The following is a 26,929-nucleotide window of genomic DNA, read 5'->3' on the forward strand; positions in this document are numbered from 1 at the left end:
AGACCACAAATATTTAAGAGATCTGTCATAACATGAGGGCTTCAACTGGCTATTGTGGTTATTTTATACACCCTTGGCACCTCACTTTGTGGTTACCATCTGTATCTTGTCAGTCTAGTAGTTGCAGATGTAGTTAGGAATAGTTGGTAATAGTGTAATACTGTATCCCAGGGTATTAAAATGAATTGGCAAAGTATTGCTTTGAATACCAGCAGTAAGCCATTGCTGTGTAATGAATGACTATGTATAATAAATTCCACAAGAATGTATCCTTTTCCACCAGCAGCACCACTGTCTGTGTGTGAAGATGCTTTGAAAGTGATGTCAGAACTCCTGTTAATGATGTCAGGCCAATTTGGCAAACACGCATACATATACCAGTGCACGTACAGTCTACTCATGTGCCATGACCTGGCACAGCACTGGCACAGCGCTCTAGTCTTCTCCAAAGTCAAACATTCAGTGCAATTTATCTTCAGCTTTAGCATATTGTTAATTACAGATGTTTTCAAACAATGACGCACAGTATAGTTAATTTTTGGATTAATCAGTATCAATGTTTGCACTCTTAACCCCTCATCTCCTGATCGTTCTTCCCGTCATTCTCTGAGTATCAGCTATCACTGTTTCTCTCTTTTCCATCATCTGCAGCATTTTGTTTGTCTTTCTGAATAGAGCGCATTAAAGCATGCCATGTGAACCCATGACATGCTAATTAAACAACTGCACCAACAATTATGAAGACAAACATACATACTTGTATTAGATGATTTTTTTTGGGGGGTAAGCAACAAGAGATAGAGTTGTGTTTCATTCAGATCTCTCCTCCTGTACACTGATGGCGTGCCTGTTCACGCATATATGCACTCGTGCATGGGCATGTGCACTCTCAGCTGAAGCAGGAAAGAGAAGAGGGCATGCCCCTGGTCTGGCTCACAATTTTCCTGACCTGATATTCATACTAGTATTCAAACAAATATTTGTTCCATGTGCCAGGCTCTGCACAGGGATTAAAGCATAAAGGGTCTGACTAAAATTCCTCTCATAAACTGCAACATTTTCTTTCTTTTTAGAAGCTCTGGTTCTAGGACAACAGCTCAAAGGAATGCCTAAAAGTCTAAAATAAAGTACTTTATACCTATAAGATAAGACAGCTGTCACCTGTTAAAAACTCCTCAGGAGAAATGGTGATGTCATGAGCCCACAGTGGGGAATGACTTTGCCCCTCTAATGCTACAATATAAAATCACAGAGCAGTTCATCTCAATACAGCCTGTTGTTAGCTGATGTCATTGTCTTTATTGAAAGTTAACAGTCAGTTAAATGCTGTTTTTGTTCATTGTGAGGTTGTGAGGGAGCTGGAAAACATCTCCCTCACTGAGGTGATAAAGATCACACAAGCTGCAGAGACTGTTAACCTCAATTAATTAATACAGAATGTTATTTTACTTTTTAACTTTATTTTATTTTGCCAACCCACCTAACTCTTCCTGCCTTCAAGGTCTACTTCCTGTGGGAGTCCAGCTGCCAATCACCTTGTTAAGTTAGGTTTGAGCAGGGAAGAGAGAGGAGGAGGGAGGGGGGAAGTTTATTTAGTTATATTAGTCTTTAGTTTACATTATTTGGGGTTATTTAGTTATGTAGATTCTGTATTGATTACTGATCTTTTCGCAGTGTGTTGATTAATTGTAAATATTAATTTGTAAATAAAGGACAACAGATTTCTCACTGAGGGGGAGGGGTTGGAGTAGAGTGGGCCTCTGTTCAGCTTAAATAGGTAGCACCTGTGTGAACAAGGAGTGAGTCAGATCCTGCAGTCTGCTGCTGCTGTGAGGGAGACAAGGATTCTGTTGTGCCATTCAGATGTCCTTCAATAAAACAAGAAAACTTCAAAGCTTTGAATCTGCTGTTTGGGACCATCATTTATAAGTCTTCACTTCCGCCGGTCTCTGTCCAAGATCGAGGTTCACTACCATCACAAACCTTACAGAGGTAAATTTGTCAAATCTATCAGCAACAGTGGTCTATGGATCATTTAAAGCATCACAACAGAGAGATCTGAGCCAGAAAACAGACTTTAGCTGTGTCCGAAATCACTCCCTGTTCATTATATAGTGCACTATATAGTGAATACGCCATTTTGTAGTGGTGTCCGAATTCTGATTGAGCATTGTTATTCACTATATAGTGCACTCATTCTATCCCACAATGCATAGTGAAAAGTAGTGAACAACCGATGGTCACTAGCCCAGCAATATTTACCATAATGCATTGCGGTTGCTGCTCTCAAACATGACAGACGAACGAGAGGAGCACAGGAACATACACAAAAACTTTTTTAAAATGCCTTTTTTGTTTGTTGGTTTTTTTCAAATCTGTAATAAAATATTAAGGATTCAAAACGGTGTAACTTTCCCCCCATGATGATTACAAGACATAAGACCATCATCTTTATGCAAAAATAAGTGATAATACACAACAATGTATATTATTTTATCACTATAGAGACAACTTTTTTTTATCTATTAGTACATCTATTTTTTTGTGAAAATTATTTACATTTTGTAGCAGTTATCATTGAAATTCTACCGTTAATTTTGATCCTCAGCTGTTGTCAAGGAAATTTACAAGCTGTTGCTGCTAAACATTTTAATTGTGAGACAGCGATGACGTCATCACCTGCAGCCAGAGTAGTGTCCGAAATGTGTTTTGCAGTTGAGTCCACTATATAGTCCACTATATGCTGCTCACTATAGAGTGGCTAGGGAGTAGGGATTGAGTGAGTGGTTTCGGACACAAACTTTGTCTCTTCTCTGGGACGGCGCCAGGCAGCTGCGCTCTGTTCATAAGGTCAAGGGGCAGGATAATGGTGTGAGAGTAGTGCTGGGCGATATATCGTGTATACCCGACGTATCCTGGCTTTTGCCACCCACGATGTATAAAATGCCTATATCGCGAATATCCGAGTATAAATTATGTGGAAGTTTTGAGCCGTCAGCATGCATTTCTCACTGGAGTTTTGCTTCTCCCATTGTCCCTGAATGCATCTCTCACAGCAGAGAGCTCACTCTCTCTCCTCCACCAATCCAGAAAACTCCTCTGCCCATGCCCATCGGAGGTGAGAAGCAAGGGAGAGGAAGGTAAACAGAGCATGGCTACTTAGTGGAGAGTTAGCTGACTTTAGAGACAGAAACAGCACTGGATCTGCAGGAAGAAGTGGAACTCACACAGTATTCCTTAAAATACCCCCCAAGATGACTCAGAGATAACGGCAGCAGTAACACAACACGTCGCTAAAGACATGAGCCCAGTGTTGCTGAAAAGACACTTAACCCAGAATACGAAATTTGCCTTGGCGCGATCATTGTGCTGAAAACTCCCTGCCAGAGTCGTACAGGTCAGAGAGAAGACGGCCCAGCAACAGACAAATGTGATCCACATCTCCACAACAATGGAGACTTATCTCAGCCTTACAGTTCAATACACCGACAACAAGGAGTTAAAAGGTTCCCCCCTCCAGACAAGCTTGTCCCCCCATGATCACACAGGAGAATTTCTTGAATAAGGTCTAAAGACGCTCTCATGTTATGAACTTGTCAGGAGCTGGTCCAGCGTTCATCAACACAGACAATGGACTAATATAATCACAGCTGTAAGCCTGAATGGTGGACTAGACTGCAGGATTTTGGCCTTTTACTGCAAGCAGGATTGGTGAGTTTTGTGTAGATTTGCTTCACCCTTAATGAGGAAAATAATTTAGAAAATAATAATAGTTTTATAGTAAGCAATAGTAAACATAACACAGAAAACATTTCAGGACTTTCCATACACTGTAAAATACCAAGTATTTCATGATTTATGTATTTTGATTTATTAGTAAAGAATTGAATGAAGTCCTTTAAAAATAAAACTGCTAAATTTGACTTTATATGGATTTTTACTTTCTGCAAACAATTTTATTAAGAATCCAATAGAACAGTCTATTTATATCACCAAACTAGTGTCATTTGGGGCCGGATTAAACATTATACAGCCGCTGAGAGGCCATTTCAAAATACCACGATATATCGTGTATCGGGATATAGCAAAAATATATCGGGGTATCAATTTTAGGCCATATCGCCCAGCCCTATGTGAGAGCTTTCCTCCATTCAGATTGTAACATTTTTTAAATTTCTCCTGAGTGGGCATGGCTTCAGTTCATTTAACAGACACGCCCACACCATCCTGGAGCAGATTTAACTGCCTCGTTTATATGATTTTGAAGCTTCATTTTATAAACTTGGAGATGTTCTATTTGACTGAAATTTGAACTACGGGTTCATAACACAGTGACCTGTCATACAGCAAACCAAAATACAAATGTATTTTCACTTCACAGGGTCTTTAATAGGGCAGAATTGTCCATTTTAAAGTATTTCATTATATTACTTACTTCTAGATTTTGATGCATTAATGTGCTATGAAGCTGAATGGCAGTGATGCTGTTGCCTCACAGCAAGAAGGTCATTCCCATAAGTCAGGTTTTTTTTTTCTGTGTTAACTTTCCTCAGCTGACTAGCTGATGATCTGTGATGGACAGAGAGCGAGCTACATGTGGAGGGGAAAAACTAAGTCTCAACAGATAAGTCAGATAAAACTTGTACCCCCAGAGAAGAAAATGTGTCATCAGAGGGGGTAAATCAGAAACAGAAGAGGGAATCTCCCCCATCCCCCCGTCAATTTACACCCTGATGTAAATACATAACTGGTAATGATACTCATTACCAGTTATGTATTATTATTAATGACTTCCAAAACACAGTCATAAGTCCATCCTCGGCTCGTTCTCTCTTCCATCTGTCTGTCTGTCTGTCTTCCATCCCTCTCGCTTTTCCTGCTAGAGCGGCCCCTGGAGGCTGGGTGCTTTTTGACATTTCTGGTTTTGAAGCACGTTTTGGATTAGGATTGTTTTGAGTGTGGAATCGTTTCTGTATTAGAAGCGTGTTTGTCTTTGATTCTTGGAGAGCGTTTTGTCAGTTGCATCGCGTTTCCTCTTTTGAAGTTCGTTTGGAATTGTTTTTTTTTTGTTTTTTTAAGATTTATTTTTGGGCAATTTTGTGCCTTTATTAGATAGAGGAGGACAGTGGATAGATTCGGAAACAGGGTCAAGAGTGGGGGAGAGACATGCGGTAAAGGGCCTCAGGCCGGATTCGAACCTGGGCCGCCCGCCCACGGCCATCACTACAGAAATGTGATGGGGAGCGCCTTTAACCACTAGGCCACCTGCTTCCAAAGTTCTTTTGGACTTTTGATTGCATCTCTAAAGTTGAAGCGTTCTCTTACTGAAGTCGTTTTGTTTCTTTTAGAGTGCGTCTGGCTTTTGCAGACCGTTTGCCCTTACTGGCCACCGTATGGATGGGACACTTTGATGTTCCCCACCCAAATAAAAGTCTTACTACACACAGATATAAGGATGTTTTAAGAAATTAAAGAAAACATAAGCACACAAAAATTCCAAAAAATGAAGTACTACATTAAGGATAGGTTATAGGATACATGTTTAATTCCTGGTTGACAGTAAAACAGGTGTTTGCATGCTGAGTCTTGTTACCCACTCTGAAATTGAAATTTAGAGAAAATCCTTTGTAGCGATGGAGAACTTAGATACCAGTGTGCACAAATGGGAAAACACTTTTTGTCCAAAAACGGTAAAAGGGTAGGTTTTTTAGCCTTTTCTACATGTGCACCTGCTTGATTATAGATAAGGCAAAGATTGCATGTTGTTAAGGTGATCTCCTTTACTACAAAGCACTGTTGAAAACACTGGACTGTAATGATGCATGCCACTTTGTTGTTGCACTCCTATTTAACAAAGTCAATATTTCATTGAATCTGAGGCCTATTCGTGAAGCAGCTTAGTGACACTTGATTGTCTTTTATTATTATTCATTATTTATCCGTTTATTTTTCAGGTACAATACATAAGCATTGCTGCATTTAATTACAGTGCAACCAATGCAATGAATTAAAGACTTCTAGCCATGTCTAATTTACAGTCCTTGTCCCTGGTTAGGCTTTTAAGAGAAAAACAATATAACTTCAAAAACTTTGAAAAACAATATACAGAAGAACAAAACTAAGCATGAAGGTGACGCCTACACCATGAGTTTGCCAGATATTGTCCCAAACCAAGTCAATTGATTTCACATTTCAACCTATTTTACAGCCTTTGTTCTCCAAAATCAAATGATTAAAAGTGAATTAAATGTGTCTTGTATATCAATCCAAGATTACCCCATGTCTTACACAAAGGTCCGAAACTGAACAATAATTTTAAATTGTTCAAGATGGGCCATTCTAAATAATTACCATTACATTTAGGCAAAGAATTACCCACCAAAAACTTATTCAAGCCTAAGGACATCTTTAAATGAGTTAGTTGGATGAAAGTATTAAAATACTCATGTTTGTTGTAGCATTAACAAAGAGTAAAATAAGTAAATCTTCACCTTTTAGAAGATGGTACAAAGAAATGATTGATTATCTAGTTGGAGGTTACGATTTTAGACAGAGGTTGACATGGAGTCAGCCCTCTGACCCATTGGCTTTTAAAGATCACTGACCCCACCATTCTAAGCACTGGCCCAGAAACAATACTTGTGATGAATGTGCAAAACTGACTCCTTTTTTTCATACCCAATCTTATTTGTCCCCCTAGGTTGGCAATGATCAGAAGTTATGGCAGAGGATTAATTTTCTTGCTGTTTTTTGTTACAGCATCTTTGCCAGTATGGCTGGAACTTTCTCCCCCATCGGTCTTCTTTCCGTCACTTCATCTTTCTGTCTTCCAGCGATTTTGCTTTCTTTAAATATTGACATTCACACAGTCAGGCAACAAAACTCCTTTTATCAAACTGATTTTACCAAGCTTGTTTGATATAAAACCCACACTTAAATCTGTGTACAAGTGCTTTTTAAGGTGGCCGCTGGTTTCTTTGGGCATGCAGTGGGGATGGGGTGGGGGCTGAGGGTGCTCTGGCAATCTCTTTTTAAGATCCATTTTGCACTTTTTAAATATAAAGTAATAATCAAATAATTCAAATGTGTTTCTCAGAATTAAATGTAGAACTGCTACAACATTAACTTGAAATTTATTTTATAAAGTTGTAATTTCTGTGCATTTAGAATGCCATTAGTTTGCTGTTAATGATGTTGCTGTAGATGCTTAGAATGCACATTTTGAGTTCATACAATTCATGCAGTTCTTGCTCTTCCGTCTCACTCTCTAGTTCTATGGTTCCTGTAAATTTTATTACTCTTACATTATATGTTGCTAAGTACACATCAATTTGGGGATGTGGCTTCTGGGGGAGGAATTCAGGGACAAAGAGTTAAATGCAATTATTTCAACTTTTTTTTTAAAACAATCAAACAAGTTTTCAGATATCTTACAGATTAATTGGTAATGTTGACCTGTCAACAGCTGCTGACTGCTCTCTCCTTTTTCTCTCTCTCCTTTCATCATCTCCTGCTTCTGTTTCTTTCTCTAATTTACATTTATTGAAAGATGGCCCCTTGAGTTGCAGCATCTCATTTTCTCTATAAATCATCTACTACTGTTGTTATCTTTCTATCTCTCCATTCATCATCTACATTTGTCTGTCTGCCCACTTATCTGTATGGAACAAACCAGCCCAAAGAGAGTCATCCAATCCCACAATAATGGCATGCAGCATATCAGTTCAATGATAACACTATGATCACAAAGACAAAAGTTCACACTCTAATTAGAAGACATTTTGGGGGAACTTACCCCAGGTTTAAACTTCTTACTCATTTGGAAACATCAACAGAGGCGGAGTTGAATTTCTTCACTTCTGCTCTCATCGACAGCATCATGAGCAGGCATCTGAAACCCATCTCTTGGCCTGATATTCATTATAAAACAATTACATATCTATTCTTAGGGCCAGTTTATGCACAGAAAAAAAGACTTTATTAGGGGACACTATCTCTGAATAGGGCAGAGGTGCTCAAATCCTTTTTGGGCAATCTGTGCATGTGTCTGACATACGTTGAGGTGAATGATGTGTAGTAAGCCCATTTACAGGAATGACAGCAATTAAACAGCAATTAAAGATTCACACACAAAGTTAACAGCAGTAGGACTACACTAATTTCAGTCAAAATCCTAACTGACTGCAAAGGTTTCATTACAACGAAACTATGTATTTTTGAGAAAGTTTCTGTGACAAACACATGAAATTATATTTAAGTCCAGCAGGCCCTGAGTTAACCTGCACTGATTTAGTTGATTAGAAGTAACATTTTAACAGAGTCATTAAGTCAAGAAAAAATCTTTACTTACTTTGATAAAGACAGAGAATGCATCCATAAAGAGGGCAGTTTGACCCTGCAGAGTGTCAGGGTCAAAAACTATTACAAAACTATTATGTGAAATAAGTGTTTTAATGTGCAGCATCCTGTCTTTTGTGTGGTAATGAAGGTATTGTTTCTTTACCTGTGCATCCACAAGGAGGTGCCTCATCAGTGTCATGGACTTCTGCATTGACTCCTTCTCAGGAGGGCGAAAGGCAGGCTCCTCCTGCTCCAGGGGCTTGGATCCAGTCACCATGAAGCTCGCAATCTGGTCATTCAGGCTGTTCAGAGACTGCACAGCTAGAGGAAAAAGCAAAAAATAAATGTCTTCACATATGGGCTGTTAATATAAAGTGTATTTGTTCTACTTGGATATAAATTTAACAGTGATTAGTTGGGTAGATTTAAATTAAATTGCAGTCTTTCTGAATAAAACTTTCTGAATAATGAAAAATGAGCATTTTATATGTCTCCCTATCAGGTGCAAGCAGGCTTAAGTGGAACATAAAAGGCTTTCAGCACCGGAGATTCACAACTCACACATGCACACACACAGGCTTATTTCTTCTTCTTTTATGGATGTACTGCCAGCTTCTTTACTGAGCAGGAACACCAGAGATAACACAGAAAAGAAGCATAGTTTCCTGCTGTCACACTGTCACCAACTTTCTCTGTCAACGCCTTTTTCTGGTCCAGAATGTTCCACGTTGGCCTGAGAGCCATCCTGTTTTTGTTTCCATGTTCTTGCCCCTGTGTGTCACTGGCAAACCTCTCCTTCCAGGTTTCCTCTTAGGCTTCCACAATAAAAACTGCCCCCCTCCCTCCCCCATACTGTATTTCCTTTTTCTCACACACACACGAATATATTTCCTCACCCCTCTTAAATGTATCATTAATCCCCCTTGGCCTCTGAAAGGTCAACACAACTATTTCCGAGGCCACCCATGTGGTGGAAATGAAAGAGGTGGAGGAAAAGTGGTTTGCACATTTTGCACCTTTTCATAAAAAACTACCTTTGTTATTTTTTATGAGTCACTACACCAGCCTCTGATGTCCTATTATCTAATATTTCAGCACTTAAACTTTTCTAAAGGTTTAAGCTGACAGCTTTATCAGTTATAAAGGGGATGCAGAGATAAAAGACTGACCAGCACTGTTGAGTTGTTTGATACACACTTTGACCCACTAAACCTTGTTTTATACATTTATACACTGACACAGATTTGCCAAATAAAGATATCAAACTTGCTGAATCCACATATTAGCATGATTTTAAACTCTGTAAATTGTCTTTCCAGGATCAAAGTATAAAGCTCCGTTTCACACACAAAGCCTACGCAAAAAAGAGAGAGCATAGATTAATATGTTACATAACCAACAAATTCTTTCACTGTGGATGACATATCCAAGCAAACAAGCTCTGAGTAGGAAATTTGACAAGCTGGCACTGAAGGCGGCAGAGATAAGAAGTGAGAGAGGGAGTTGAGGAGGAAGACTGTGTCCCCTGGAGGTGAGAGTGGAGCAGATGTCAAATGTTTGAAGACGTGAGTGGGCTGCTTGTCGCCTGAGTTCACAGACACTGCAGTCAGTTCACCTCTCTAACCACTTTCTTAATACTGAAGTAAGTTGACTGAAGTGGGCTGGTGAGGGAGCAGAAGTCTGTTCTTACACATCCCTCACTTTATACTTAATTATGTTTGATTTAAAGGCCATATTTCTCCTCCAACTGTTTTCTGCACTTTTCACTGAGGTGAAAACCTCACAGCATGATGCATAATTATGTTTTAAGACTGTCCGCCTGATTAGTGAAGCTTTTATAGATGTGATTCCTGTAGCTTACTCCCAGTGCCCTCTACTGGCCAATGAATCAACATGCAGGCACTTTTGAAATAGAAACGGTAATGTTGTCCATTCCCCTGTGCATTGACCAGAGGGCAAAGAAAAGCCTAAGGTTTTAGTACACCTTCATTACTGTGAGCTGGTAAGGACTTTTTCAGCCTTTTAAATGTGCGTGATCAGCTTTGTTGGCATTGACAAGTCAAATGAGGCTGGGATGTTTGAAGGGAAAATATGTATATTTTTGAATAAAATACTTTTTACAGCATGATTGCTGTCTTTGAAAGTAATCTCATAAAATACTGTCAGGGAAATCAAGAGGCAATCATATACCAAGAAAGAACAGATCATACTCACTGTCACTGTGGCTCTAACAATACTGACAAATTTGAAATTCATAGCCATTGATCATAAAACTACACCCTACAATGAAATCAATAGGCATTTCACTGCAGTATGAGGGGTCATGCATACACACAAGCTCTTGTACAGACAGGGTCACCTTTGCCCTGTTTAGTCAACATCAAATATAGATTATCCAGCAGCCAATGCAGTAATCATAACAGTAAGGGAAAAGGGTTTGGATGTAACATGCATCATTTCACACACAAACTACTGAATGGTTTAATGGTGCAGAAAATAAATAATTTCTTTTAAGATATTTTCTTCAATAAGTATTGATGATAAAATAACCACATACAAACACAATAAGGTAATCTTTTCTATTCCACACTAAATGTTTGCTAACAACAACATAGTCAAAAACAGCTGTAACTATTGATTATTTCAGAGTATTGATAATATAAGGGTTCCCTGGTGGCTTCAACTGCTCACTCAGGCCAGATTCTATTACTACAACATTAAAGATCAACTTAACATTTTGAAGGCTTTTTAACTATAAGGCTGTAAATTGAACACATTACTTACCAAATTTTCATTATATATTCTGTACTACCACCATGTGTCACACAGGGAAATGCAGACACATTGTCACGAAGGATAAGGATGCAGAACAATTCAAACTACAAGGATTTTCAATATATGTCTTCATCTGTGAACTGAAATAGATTTCACCTACAGCTTGCCTTTAGCAAATCTGAAAGCGAGATAAAAGAAAGGCAAAGTTATGGAGACAGCAGTAGTTAGGGTAAAATGGGTGCAAAGAAAATAAAACTGTCATTCCATCTCAGCGCTTGCACATTTCCTGTCTCCCGTCCTCTTTCTGTCGTCTGTCTTTTTTTCTTTTCTATCTGTGGTTCGCCAGTGGAAGCAAATCTCAAAGTGCCTTACATGTCCTCCTATAGAGAAGGAGCCAAACAAAAAATGAGAAGGGGACACAGCGGCACCCTGTCAGGTCTTTATCTGTTCAGGAGGGAGAACTCTGGGTGACAGGGGAAATAAGATCACTGTCAATGTAAAACGTTTGAATTGAGTGTATGCAGCAAACCCAACGGGATAAGGTAGCGGCAGTGGACCAGTTAAAGTCGAGATAAAAAGGGCTTATTTCATGGGAACCGTTCGCTGTGCATACACAAAGGTAGAAAAATGTTGAGAAACATGAAGAATTGATGGTCCAAAATCCAATTATTTGAGGGGTTTCTGATGTCAGACTTGCATTTTGCAGCTATTCACAGAGCTGTGCAAGGTTAAACTCACAAAACTTATCTTAAAATAACCTTTATGTGAAATGGTTTGCTGTTGCATTACTTCAAATTGGTTATCATGTTCACTTGCTAAAATGTAACTTGGAAGAAGGGGAAGATTATCCTCGGTGTTAGAGAGGAACTTAAGTTTCAGTTCAGGTTTTCAATGATACTATCATCTCTTATTCTTGTAAATTCATTATTTAGTATTTTTGTTTCCATAATGCCTCAGGTTTTGTTTTGGTCTCTGTACTAAAAAGATGGTCTGAACCAGCAGTGACCTACTTAGATGTTGCCCAGGTCTACTTATTTTTCTACAAGACGCTATTGTGTATAATATTGTTTGGATGCAATGTTCCTGGGATTATGAGTACAGTTGGACACAGCAGTTTTTGCTCTGGGGATTCTTTGAAAAAGAAGTTTGGAGAAGCAGTATAAAAACAACATGTGTAATTAATCTCTGAGGCAGTCACGACAGATAACAACAACTTAACCTAACAGTCTGAATTAAAATTGTTACTTTAAGCATCCAACATTAATCTTTCATTTAAAAAAATGGACGTCCTCACTGTTCTCTGCCCTGAATATATGGTGATCTCAGGAGCTAAAAAACACCACTTGCCCTGATGAATTTTTAAAAAAAAATCACAATATCCAGATGAGTTTTCACTCATATGATTTAACTCAGTCCTTTAATGTACTGGTATTCAGTTTAGTGTGCGCACAATTGAGCATAGAATAAAATCCTCAAGATCTTAAACATAGCTCATGGAGCAGATGGGTCGTTGGAACTGCAGAGATAAAAAAATAATGATTTCAAAGAGCATGAGACTATAAAAGGCACCATTAACATCATAATAACAGAGTTAAATGAGACAATACTAAATGCTTGTTAGACTCTGGGAAGTGGGTGAAGATGTACTTGGGAATATGAAATTGTTAATTCATTCAGTAAGTAACATTTTTGTTTATTTTCGCTGACCGTATTATTACTGACATTATAAGTCATAACAAAGATTTATGCCTAACCATGACTCTGTAGGCAGATGACCAATGGAGTTAGAGCGCTACAGACATCAAACATGGAAATTAGAACGGATTGTTTGGAACAAAGAAGAGACATCTGCCATAATTGCATTAAACTGGCTGAAAATAATCAGAAAACGGCATGGCAATGATGTAATTGAAGGAATGCATGATGTAAAAGCATTTCAACAAGGTATGCTGATCACTTCCACTGTACAACACTGCCCCCTCCTGGTAATACTACAACACCACAGTGATGGATTTATCTTAATGTCTGTTAGTTGCAGGAGTCTTAGATTGTTTATGGCTCATCAATTAAATTTGAATACCCAGAGAAATAAATGCAAATAAGAGAAATCACTGGAGTGAGAAACATTTCCAGGCTGATAAGGCGCACAGAAATCTGAAATGAACATCAAATTAAAAGGTTCCAATTAGTGAGAAAAAATATCACCTATAAAAATAAGCAGTTTTTGAATCCTAAATTATGTCCCATTAGGGAATATCTATTACTGTGCTGAGAGATGTGTTCGGCATTTTATACTCTCTTTAGTCATGATATTGCTGCTGTGCGTACAGATACGTGTTTTTCAGAAGTTCACTGTGGGTTTGAGTGTTGAGGCTGGTGGGAGATTATGAGGCGAGGTTTTAAAAGGAACAAAATACTTTCACTGAAAACCAGGCACAATGAATATCTGCAAAGACCATGTATGAATACAGGCTGAAAAAATATGCAGCTGCAAAGCCATACATGAATTGGATGACAGTATACAACACTGTGCAGGAACGAAACTTCATCACATCAGTAGACTCCCTCTGTGTGTGTGTGTGTGTGTGTGTGTGTGTGTGGGGGGGGGGGGTGTATGTGTGTGTGTGCTGTGCTTGATAACAGGAATGGGATCAGGTGAGCAGGAGTTGGGCTGCAGCTGCAAACTATCTCCAATCAATTCTGCAATAAATACCAGACATCAACTGCACCACTCTGCCAGAACACAGACTCTGTTACACAGTCAGTCTACAGTCCCCTCCAAAAGTATTGGAACTGTTGGCCGAATTCCTTAACTTTTGCTGTAGACTGAAAACATTTGAGTTTGACATCAAAAGATGAATGTGAGACAACAGATCAACATTTAAGCTTTTGTGTCCAGGGATTTACATCTGGATCCCATGAACCACTTGAAGATATTATTTCTTTGATCATTCACATAATAAATAGTGCTGAATGTCTACACTCAGTTTCAGATTCGGGTTTTGCCTGAGCAGACTGCATTTATAGTTCGAGGTGTAAACAATATGAAAACCAGTAACCAGTAACTGTCTATGGCTGAAAAACAAGCAATTGTGAAGCTGAGGGAAGATGGAAAATCAATCAGAGCCGTTGCACAAACATTGGCCATAGCCAGTACAACCATTAGGAATGTCCTGAAGAAGAAAGAAATCACTGGTGTACTCAGTAACAGTTGTGAATGGTTAAACCAAGGAAAACAGCATCAGTTGACAACAAAAACATTGTGAGCTGTAAAGATAGACCCTAAAACAACTGTTAGTGACATCAGCAACAATCTCTAGAGGGCAGGAGCGAAGCTATCACCATCTACTGTTAGCAGAAGACTTCATGAACAAAAGTACAGAGGCTACACCAGAAGATGCAAACCACTCTTTAGCAAGAAGAATATGAAGACCAGGCTGGAATTTGTTCCATTACTTTTGCTCACCTCAAAATGCGCTGTTCTGTACAAATAAAGCTATCTCCTAAGTTGTGTATCAGATCAAGACATAAATACCTGGAAATAAAAGATGAAATGTTGGTCTCTTGTCTCATATTCATCTTTTGATGTCAAACCCAAATGTTTTTAGTCTAAAGTGAAAATAAAGGAATTGGGCCAACCATCAAATAATTTTGGAGGGGACTGTAGTTCAAACCAATAATTTGAAAATCACCTCTGTATTTTGACGTTCTGACTTCTACCCGTTTCCTCTGCCCCACAGCTGTATTGACACAACTCCTGCCGCCATTCCACTACTGAATCACTTTCAATTTCATCTGGAGCAACATTACTAACTAGATATCTGGACTTTGTTGGACTCTGTATTCTGGACTTTTGGACTCAGGCTAGTTTGCTTCCTCCCCAGGCAAACTCTCTGATCTGCTCCATCCAATTCCCTGGGTCCGGCTCATTTCCAAGACTCCCTTTAACTGGAGACTCTGATTAATAAATATTTCATTGCTTCCATTATCCATCTCAGTGTCTGTACTATGCACCTGGGTTCTTGAACTATAGCTATGGCTTAACACACATAGATGGACCTACCGACCTGAGATGTCTCCCAGTCTTCTCCTTATGAAGACTTCCAGTAAGTTGAAGTTTTTCCTAGCCAAACATGTGTCTCACATTAGTATTTCTCTGTAAATAACCCTACCTAAAAGGTACAAGTTACTGTCACATGTTTAAGTATCAAGAACTATAAGACAGATAATTTAAGATTTTTTTGAAAAACTTTTTACAATATTCACTACTTTTCTACAATAGCTGTAATATTACAAGAGTATTGGATAATTTGAAGCTGCACTCAGCCTTTCTGTACACTCTCAAATAGCACAGACACATATTAAAGTCTTACTAAAACCAGAAGTCACAGGTAGGGCTGGGGGAAAAGTTTGTAGATGAGATATTGTCCGATCCTTAAATTCCACTTACTCCATCTGCACAGCGATCCTCACATGAAGATTTGCACTCCAGTGCAAATCATTCATTTTGGTCAGTCTTTGCGGTGTCAAAGCACACCTTCTGGTCCATCTCTGGCTTGTGCCAGAAGGACCACTCTACTCGTGATTTGTGCAGTATCCATTTTCACAAAAATGTAATTGCTTGTATAGCTCTATTCTAGTCATCTGACTACTCAATGGGTTTTACACCGCAGGTCACACCTACCCATTCACAACCTTTCATTTCACTTTCATACAATGATGGCAAAGGTTACTATGGAGAATTGGTAATTGTACTTTGCTAATCCCATTCAAACAAAGCCACACCCATTTACATGTCAGCAACAAAGCAGTGGGAGCAAATTGGGGTTAAATGTCTTGCCCATGGACACATTGACACGTGACTGTAGGAGCTGGGTCACACTGTGCCACTGGTCATTAGTTGGTCAGACAGTCACAGAGAAAAAAATGGTGCCATGGATGAAGAAAAGTTCACTTTTGAGGTGTAAAACTATGTAAACTTGTTGTTCACATTGTATTCTCATGTTGGAGTTATCGTGTGATTTCCCAATTTCCACACAAACTCTTAGTTATTCTGTGATCTTGTGATCTCTGGCCTCCAGCTGCTCAGGGCTCTGCACATTATACTAGAAACAGAGAACACACACCATCAGTTGGTGTAAGCTGTGGCCCACACACACCATGGCGGTGGACACAGAGAATGGGAAATTTGCAGATTAGCACTATTTGCACAAGACTAGTATTACCTGTGGACCTATGTGTGCACTGAAATATGGCAGATAATTTGCCCTGGAGTATTTCCTTTACAAATTACAGACATGCTGCTCGCTATGTAAAACATGGCTTTACATTTGACCTGTGCAGATTTGAGTCAGAGCTGACTATTTCTGTTATTTCTTTACAGACAAAAAATCCAAGATACAGTATATATAAAAGGTTGGGTAATACGACCAAAAATCATATGAAAAACAACAAGATAACATTTTTAGTCCACATCGCCTAGTCCTAGTCACAAACACACGTAAAACAATTCTGCCAGACCCCTACACACAGATGTTTAATATGTTAACAAACGTGCACAAATGCATGATTCCACTCAGCTTCCCACCCATATGAGATTTACATGGTGATGATAAAGAGAGAGGGAAGGCGCAGGAATGCACATCATTCGTTTGGAGGAGTCGAACCCCGGGGGTTCTGTGGCTGTGAAGCAGAGAGCAGCAAGCACAAGTCTCATCTCTGCAGAGCTCATTAAACCCCACTAATCGTGTCTGTTACCGCTGTAATGGGCGGAATAAAGAAAGAGACGAAGAAACGGGATGGGCTTTCCTGAAGGAGGTTTAGCTGCACTTTAAAATATTTTTGTATATATTTTTGTCTTTGTGTAAGTGTGTGAGAGTGGGTGTATTTGTGTGTGTTAAAGGGAAATCTGGCTCACCATATCTGCCTATTTCTCCCTCCAGCAGAGAATGCATCCCCCTCGTTTTTTTGTTGCCCCCCCCCCCCCCGTTTATGCTGAGCTTTACATGACTGGAGCTCCCTTCTTCTCTCTGCCCTCATTCTTGTGTTTTTCTGCTATAGTTGTAACAACATCTTCAATTGTTGAATGGATTATGGACCAGCTTGAGCTTAAGCATGAGGGACAGAATAACAGAAGCAGTATCTGATGTCTGGTCACAAAGGGACAGCAGCTTTAACGTAATTGGACTAGGGTTGTTTGTGCATTAATAACCTCTACTAATAATGTAGCTCCATAAACACTGTAGGTTCATGAGCAGGCTCAGGGCTCTTAAGTTGAAAGGAAAAGCTTTATGTGTAATGCTTTGTAGTTTGTGTTGGTCACAGCCAACACAAAGATCTGCACAAACAGGAAGGATCCAGTACACAGAGTCCACTGCCAAATATGAGATTAAACTGTTATGTCAACTCCAAACTGTCTGACTTTTATGCTTTGAGAAGTTTTCTTACATACTGGGTGGTCGGAGAGCGAGCTATTCTCAACACATGTCTCAACTGAAAGAAGCGTCTTTGTAAAAATTGTCAAAGTTTCAATCTAGGCCAAGTATCTAGAGGCTCAGTGAATCTTTGTCTGTGTTTGGTGTAAAAACAGACTTTCATTTGTTTATTGAATCTTCCAGACTCTGACGATCAAAATGTGAACAGCAGGATAAACATCTTTAAGTGAGGTTAAGAGTTGAAGTTCGGAGCACTCCCAGACATCTCACATCCACAAGGCAGGATTTTTTTAATGCGCCACTCATATTTCCTCTGCAACGCTGTGTGAATATTAAAGACAAAAATGCTCAGGCAATATGATGAGCTCAGATGCTCTCTTGCAGAGTTATATACTTCATCTGAACTCACATTTGAACCGTTAATGGCTAATTCTGAATAACTGTGTCAGCAAAATCATTATCCCAAATGAGGAGAGGAAATTGCCGTTGACCATCTTTGGCATCTTTATGATAAAATATCACACTGACCTATCATACTAGCACATCCTGATGTTTGAAGCGTTTACATTTATTAAAGTGTTTTCAGAGGCAGTGGTGTTGGTCAGCACTGGACAGGAGGTTTGGCATGCAAGTCTGTTATGTGAGCAGACATATTTGCTGTTCTACAGTTTCTCAAACTACACTTGAGAAGCAGCAGGAGAGACGGAGGGTGGGGTTTGTGGGGGGTCATGAATCACACTTGACAAGACCATTTCCTCTCTCTGTCATTCCTGCTGATTTGGCTTTAGGGGGTGGAAGCTGCTGCCAAAACAAAAACAAAAGGAATAACGTGTGATGGCATCATTCTGTAGAGGTTTAGTGTTTAAGTTTAATGTGAACATCTTGTTCCATCTGGGAACTTCCATTTAATAAACAGCCTTTGCAGACCTGCGTCACTAAAGTTTGATTTAAATCATTCGAGAGCATTAACAACTCTAGGAAAAAGCTCATTTAACTGCTGTGTTGTATGCCTAATTCTTACAGCGTCATAAACAAAGAAATCTTCAAGAGGAACAAGTGCCTACATTTATGAAAGACTGGGAATAGTTTTTTTTAATGTGAAATAACTGGTTCACTCAAATGAAAAACTAGTTTCTTACTTGTCCCTTCAGGTATGAGGAAGCTATGAGATCTCGTGAGATTGAAAAGTCACAAGAACCCTTGTCCATGTGAGAAGTGTCTCACAGATCAATAGGCAGCATAGACAAGAAGCAGTAGCTACTATGAAGGAACCCAAAATTAAACTAGAAATTACCAATGAAGACCCCACTCACACTTTTACAGTGGTGTAATATTGAATTCAATATTGAATTGAATATTTTTGGCTCGTGGCATGATGCGTTTCTTTTTGAGATCTTGTAGCCTACTTCATTTTGTCTGACAGTTTCTATTTAAGTGATTTTTTGATTCAACAAATCTGGTGGTAATCAGGCCTAGGTGTGGCTGATTTGACAAGGGGGGCAATTACTTTTTCACACAGGGCCACATAGGTTTGGATTTTTTTCCCCCCTTAAAAAATCAGATAAACATTCAAACACTGCATTTTCTATTTACTTGAGTTGTCTTTGTGAAATTGGTTTGATGATCTGACACATTTAAGTGTGATAAATATGGAAAAAACTCAGGGATCAGGTTCTGGGATTTAATCAAAATAAATCCCTAAAGTTTGATCTGGTTCAGCGTCTTCAGATTGACTATTTATCCTTGCTTTAGATTTCCAGAAACAATCATTTTAATATCAGTATGAAAATATCCTTAACAATTATCATATGTTGTCAATTTTGGTTCCTTTAAAATGTTTGTGCAGAAGTTGGAGAGGAGTCAACACCGAGTACAAAACTGTTCAGACAAGAATCATCTTTGGGGTCAGCTCAGTCTAACACAGCTCCGAGATTTTTGAAGCCTGCTGCGCTCTGCTATTCTAACACCTCAGCTAGAGTGAGATTTCTCCCTAGGGCAGCAGGACCTCTGATAATTACAGTGGAAGGTGAGATTTTAAGCCCCCCCACACACACACACACACACACCTGCAGAGTAAAATATCTCCTCTAACCTTGGTAAGATGGCAAATCATTTTTATTAGGCCTTTGTCTAATAACCTGCTAGTGATTAAAGTGATTCAATTAGCCCTAATTGGGTATTCAGCTTTTAATTAATATTTAACATTTAATAAGAAATGAATTTCTCCTTCCATAATACTGTTCTTGTTAATCAGGGTAACAACAAGTCCGAGGTTTGTTATCATTATGAGTGTCTTCTTTCTTCCATTAGCATCATGATGCACTCAGTGACAAATAATGGGAACATCTTACTGGTTTCCAACAAGCCAAAAATAAATTACTCATTTCCTTATCTGGTCACCTATATCTTTTCTCTTGTTTGTTTCTCATCAAGCTTAATTGAATTTGGGTAGATTTTGAGGCATATTGAGTTACATTAAGGATAAAAACAAGTCTGCACAGCCAAATTATAGTAATTCTAAACAACTAATTTTACAGCAGCAAGCATTTTTTTTAAGTTATGTAAAATAAATGCATCACAGTTGTTGAAAAAAATCTACATTTTAAAACATTTTGAGTGCCTTCATTTGGGACTGAGGTGTTGATTCTGTGAGAAAAGAAGATTGCCATCATAGAGAAAATGTCATTTCAATTGTAGAAAACAATTAGTTTATGTGGTTCATCTCCTCTGTTGCAAACGTGAATAGGTTCGCTGCATCCACAGAGACCAAAAGGCCATGTTTTGTGCTGCTTTTGAGTGTGCCAAGCGTTCAAAGTGTGCAAATAAGAACATTCTTAAGCTGTATTTGTGTCCTGAAAGTATTGACATATTCAGGCAAAAAATAAGGGGAAAAAAAGCTTTAAAAGCTTCACAGAGAAACGGCAGCAGGCATAGATTTAAAAATCCTCCGTCTAAAACCTGGACTAGCAGTGCCAGACACTGCTCCTGTATGGTCCATTTCCACAAAGCTGTTGGGTTCAGTTAAATACAGTTTTGTCATGGTTTAGCACATTAAATCCTGATCTTGCCCATGTTTCCTCAGCTGCTGCCTATCCACTCTCACTCATTGTGACAGGTAATCACACTAGATCATTTGGGTCTGAGGTGTTGATTCTGTGAGAAAAAAATTGATCATTTGGCTCAGTTCAGTAACTCTGGTTGTTTTTTCCCAAAGGCCTCTTCATTTAGAAGCAGTTTGGCTTTTTAAATGTGAATTAAATAATGAAAAAATAGGACGGAAAAAATGGCACTCAAACGGGATCTAGCTACTGTGGTTCACTTCTAAGGGCCGTTTCCTAGAACAGGCTTGTTCATGACGGCAAATCATTACTCACTTGCTCCCCACTCAAGGTTTATTCAGGTGATAGTATATGACTGTTTTAATCAAAAGCATGTTTGTGACAAAATTAGGGGTTTTCTTATATGTTAGTATGTTAAATTATATGTTAAAGAGGCTCAGCTAGTCTCTTTGCTCAGTACAAGACTCCTTAAGCTTTTGGTCTTCCCTTATCTGACAAGATGCAAGGGGGCCTGCAGGACAGAATACTTTGTGATATTGTTTACCTCCACATTAGGTAATTTTGTTAAACTATGGGAAAAAAATCACTCTTTTGTAAGTGTAGGGACTGCACTTGATGGAAGTAGAAATATGGTGATAAGTGCATTCACATGTCACTGAGATCATGTGACTGCAAACAACCTATTATAAAAAAAAAGATCTTTAACAATCAGCAGAAATCACCAGAAAAAAAATCTGACCTATCAGATTTTACTATGTAAATCTTGACTCAGAGACTGCAAGTACTTACAGTGCCTATAAAAAGTACCAACATGAAGGGGGTAAATATTTTTGCAGTCATTTATTTTATTTTATTGACATTAAAAGGTCAACTATATTGACCATGATTGATTTATAAAATCAATAAAAGGGTGAAACATCCAAGGGGATGAATACTGTATATGAAAATAAAAGACAGCCCTTTAGGGTCTGATGGTGGTTACTAACAAAATTTATTATAACAACTTTGTGTTTTTTCTTTAACAGTTAGCCATCCATTGAAGTTCCCAATTTTAAGTTAGGAGCCATGCAATACTTCAAATGGGCAACACTTGTCATATAATCCTGTATGTTTTTTTTTTTTTTTTTTTGGATTAAAGCCTGAGCTTTTATCACTCATCAATGATCTTTCACTGCACAGAGGAAGGCTTGGCAGAGATGGATTGTCTAGATGGGAGGGTACAGATGCCTGAAGTGAGGATTTAGGAGCTGGGAAAGTGAAGGATTAGAAACTAGGATTGATGTGATTTGTACAAACATTGCATGATGCTGCTGACGCATCATCCGCCTGCCTCTGCAGATAAATGCAGTTAGTAGGAAAAAAACAGCATTGGTAAAGAAAATAACTCATTTGAATACTAGAGAATACATAACAGAGTGCAAATCGATATCAACTGTAAATATAATCAACTTTTAGTGATTAGTGGGATTACAGTGGCCTAACAGATGAGCCACAAGGAAAAAATTTTGTCCTAAACATGTTATGATTGTGTGTGATCCCTCAAATAAAGTTGAACTGACATTATGTCAGGTTTTAATCTCAATCCTAAAATTCTATTGTAAGTGCTCTCTGGCTCCAGATTTTATCCTTGCATTATAGAAAAGCTGCTGCATTAAATTTGATAATGTCTATGTTATAAACCAGGAACACAACAGAGTTTCATGCAGTTACCAGTCAAATGTCTTTGATTAAAAAGCAATGATGCTTTGGATATGTAATCCTAAAAGGAAACAATGATCACTCCCCTTCTGAAATAATAAAGCACTCTACCACCTCTTTAAAATCTATAATTCTTAAAGGTTAAGAAGGCAGTTGAACTCCTGCTGTGTCACACTCTGTGAACAATTTAAGGACCAAGAAGAGAGACAGCTGCCCAGTGGATGACTGACATCCAACCATGCAACGGTGCATCACATTTAGTTGATTTGATATGTACAAAACCACTGAGATATTAACAGTTGATCCTGTTTGAATCAATGCTGACCGGACCTATTCCTCATGCTCTTTTGAGCTGCAATCAAAGAGTAAAATAAATCTGCAGCTAAACACCTGTGCAGAGTCACAATGAGAGGAATTCAGTGTTTAATTAATGCATATATGCTCCTGGATTTTCACACAGAGATGGCTTTTTAAGTGTTGATATTCGTTACTTAGTTCCCCTCAAGCAAATGCTGCTCTCAACTTTTCTCAGTTCATGTCACCTTGTCATGACTGACACTCATCTATCAGCTGTTGGCGGCATGTAACATCAATCAGAAACTCAACACAAGTAAAGGACCAGCCTGCTATATGGTGTTAAATTGTCAAAATGTCTTGTTTCTTCAAACCTCAATCATCCAATCCACCAAACAGCAAACAAGAGTCAATGGCAAAATAAGCTGTTTGGCATTGGCAGAGAAGATGTGGCACATTTTTCATGGGTGCAACCCACATACTCAGCTCTGCTGCTCATCCCACAAATGCATAGTCCTTACAAGTGTGGCATCATTTAAAAGGGAAATAAACAGGCTTTCTAACGGTATAAAACTTATTGCCAAGAAGCACTGTTACAACAAAGAAATAATGTATCAAACACAAATTGCCTTACTTTTTGTTTTAAGTTTAGTTACTAATAAACACTCTATTTGTTGTCTAAAAGACCCTGCAGCAGGAAGAGCCGAGGTCCCAGACACATGCTCTTATCTTCAGAATGAGATGTGTGTGTGTTACAAACACTGTCAAAGCTTACATGAGGCAAAAAGACAACAAAACAGTTTCGGGGGGTAAAATCTGACAGATTTTTTTAATGTTCAAAGTTGATAATCCTTTATAGAGGATTTGAAATGGGCTACTAATCTTGAAGTGGTGCAGCTGTTTATATTTCTATTTTAGTCAGATTTTAATAGTGATTTTTAAAGTAGAACAGCTTCTTTTATCTTTAATATTTCTGGAATTGTAGCAATGAGATCTGAAATAATAAGGATGTGGCAGACTGTTAACATACATAGGTATTTGATATAAATTGCTGCTGAACGCATGTTCAAGTCATGACTTGACAAGACATAAACTACATGAAAGCAGAAGAGATATTCAGGGTAGGGGGATCAATAGTTAGTTTTTTTCAGAATGTACCTATAATCTTTGCATTTTGTGACTTTCACTTGAAGAAACTGTGTATTATGTTATGAAATGTAAAAACAGTGTAAAATTTTGCCTTCTACTCGTGAGCTTAGTGTCTCGTCAAATTTCTGCGGGTACAACTTAGGGGTGCAAAATATATTCACACCTTTTTTTATTGTAAAGAACACCAAGTGTCTCCTTTGTAAAGAGGAACTAACCCCTAAATTCCACTAGATACTTGTTCAGTCTGTCTCTGCTCCAGCATGGTAACGGGCCAGATTAGTTTTAGTTTTAGTCGATGAGAGTGCGTCTATGAGCCCCGCTGCACAGCATCTCTGCTCTGGCAGTCCGGAGGCCTCAGCAGGAGATACACTGAGACTTCTACTTCTGCTGTATGCTGGAGACCTACGCATATATTCAGCATGGAGCAGATCAAACGGGACAGGAAGTGTCGCCAAAATCAAATTAAAATATCCAGTTACATTTCGGAATAAAATACTCCGTGTTGATGCCAGACAAATGCCACACCGCTTTTGCTTTCACTACATCAGCAAAACATCATAATGGGGCGTAGCAGAGCCTGTAGTCAGCAGGTCAGAGGAGCAAGAGGAAGCACATTTATTACCTCCGCCAAGAAGGTTATGTGATCGGTTGGGTTTGTTCGTTAGTTTGTTTCAAGTTTGTTCGTTTGTTAGCGACATAACTCAAAAAGTCAAGGACGGATTTTGATGAAATTTTCAGGAAATGTCAGAAATGGCATAAGAGAGAACTGATCAGATTTTGGGACTGATTCGGATCACTGTCTGGAGTCAGGAATTTTTTTTAAGGAATCTGTACTATTGGGAGATAGGGCAAATGGTGGAAGTCTGCGCTCTCTGTTTTTCTAGTTTATAAAGGGTTACTGACCCATGACCCATGGTAGAAGCACAAAAATCCACATGAAAGGACAAAACAGAGACAAATCCAAGCAAGTTCCTCCTATTCCTGCAGTTCAGAACAATAGCTTCACGTGTGTATGTTTTATAGCACTAAAGTAGTTTCTACTCGCACAGTCAGGTGTGATTCTGTAACTACCGTGAAACTCCGCAGTCTCGCTGGTCTAGCAGTCCAGCAACACTGCAAACACAGTCAGTGGGTGCTAACAGACAGCAGGGCATGCAGTCAAAATGCTGGACCGTAGACGGACCCAGTGGAAGTCCAGGACGAGTCAAGCAGAGGTGAGAGAGGAGTGGGAAAGTAAATAGTCTATAGACAGACAGTAGTAGTTTTATTTTTTGGGCCTCATTCAAAATGTTCATAGCTCACAATCCCCCACCTCCAAGTGTATGGTACCCTAGGCATGCGCCTACACCTGATGGTACAATTGGACTTGACATTTGAGGGCAATATATGAGTTATACTGCCGATACATGCAGTCAATATCATCAGAAATGTTCAAATCCCTAGTACAGCATATATATATTGTGATAATGTTGTAATGTCAATGCTTTCTGTCCAAAGCGACGTACATCTGGGACAGTTGTTCATAGCATTAAGGACCCACTGGATACTCAAGGAGCCCTGACCCCATCTACTCTAACAAAGTCAGCAAGTGTAAACCACTAAGCTATCCAGCTGTATCCTTACACAATGTCTGAAGCATGTATGTATGAAAGGTAACGTAATGTGGGAGTTTTAAGCCAATGTATCTCCACTGGGGTTCTTTTCTTTAGTAATTCTCATTCCTTAAACTGTAAAGTGAGTTCTAAGGACTGAAGTTTTACTGCTGAACTGCAGCCAGTTAATTTGCTTAGACTATGAGTTCTTCATTTTGTTTATTTTTTTGTAAATTCAGGCACTTTGTCAGGATTGTCTCTGAGCATGGTTTTATCACACTGATGATAAACCTGTTTAATTAGGGGAATTAAATTTAATTGCTAAGTATAAGCTGAATTAAAAAGGGACACATTTTCATGAATTCTCTACAGAGCTCAGTGTCAGATGTTAGTTGCTGTTGCTGTTACGGCATTGTTTGTAGCTTAAAAAGACACATGAAGCTTGGTTTGACTCATTAATAACATTTTACCTATAATGCACATGTAATCCAAACAAATGGCTTTCATGACTGAATGATATGAAAAAGAGGACATCATAGAATATCAAACTGTAGAATCAAATGTTTTTTCGTCAAAAAACAATGCGTCACACAGAGAGTAACTGGTCAGGAGCCAGGAGAGACTGTGCTATCATCAACTCATTATATTGTTACACTATGGATACTGAGGCCAGCTAATGTCTACACATGGTAGCTACTAGTGTCAACACATACAGAAGCTCCGGTGTACCAGTTTGACTGGCGCTGTATCAGCTGGTGACAGAACATCATTACCCTGCTCATGCCCCTATCAAAAGATTTTATTGGTGTCTGTACAGACAAAACAGTCATAATAAAAGCATTTACACATCACAATTAAAGCATTTGCACAATCATTAAGTTTAAATAGATAAATATTTGGAAATAAATATAGATGAACGTGCAGATGGCTGTTCAAAACAGTGCAAGCAGTAGTGACACTCAAAGAAAAACTTACTTTACGTGGACTACTTTTGTCCAGTATTATGAATCACTTCTATGAATAAGGGAATGTCAGTGTTTCAGTCTGAAACAGACACATACAGTCTGAGGGTTGTGATAAAACACAGCTTATAAGTATTGTGGAGGGATATGCTTGTCTTGACTCATGATACAAACAGTGCTCATTCAGACTTGATTAACGGCAACAATTTCTACATGTTTGGTCTTAAAGGCCACATATTTTACCCCTTTAAGACAAGTTCATATTGGTCTCAGAGGTCCCCAAACCATGCCTGTTAAGTTTTTTGCTGACAAAACACTCCAGAATTGGATTTTTGCATGTCTAAAACCCCCTCTGTTTCAGCCCTTCTCAGAACGATCCGTTTCTGTGTCTGTGGCTTTAAATATTAATGAGCTGTCTGACTCTGCCCATGACCACGCCCCTCTCAGGAAATGGATGTGGCACTCCTGATGTTACAGACACTTTAATCCAAAGTTTAGGACCTGACTGGAATTCAAACCATCAATCTCCCAGACCATAGTCAGCTGGGTAACCCACTGAGCTATCCAGCATCTCAGCTGGTAGCTGAGAGGATCAGTAGAAGAGGGTGGAACTTTCCTCCAAGTGG

General features: G+C 38.8%; 1 protein-coding gene across 4 annotated transcripts in view; it reads right to left on the minus strand.

Annotated features, from left to right (window-relative positions):
* The window catches only part of kazna (kazrin, periplakin interacting protein a), a 294,446-nt gene that overhangs the window by 257,022 nt on the left and 10,495 nt on the right, over nt 1-26,929 (minus strand). For all 4 annotated transcript variants that reach the window (XM_041798665.1, XM_041798666.1, XM_041798664.1 and 1 more), the window contains exon 2: nt 8,504-8,661. In XM_041798665.1, coding sequence (XP_041654599.1) covers nt 8,504-8,661 — 158 coding nt within the window. The remainder of the gene's footprint in view (nt 1-8,503; nt 8,662-26,929) is intronic.

Source organism: Cheilinus undulatus, linkage group 11, assembly GCF_018320785.1.
Source record: "Cheilinus undulatus linkage group 11, ASM1832078v1, whole genome shotgun sequence".
NCBI lineage: Eukaryota > Metazoa > Chordata > Actinopteri > Labriformes > Labridae > Cheilinus > Cheilinus undulatus.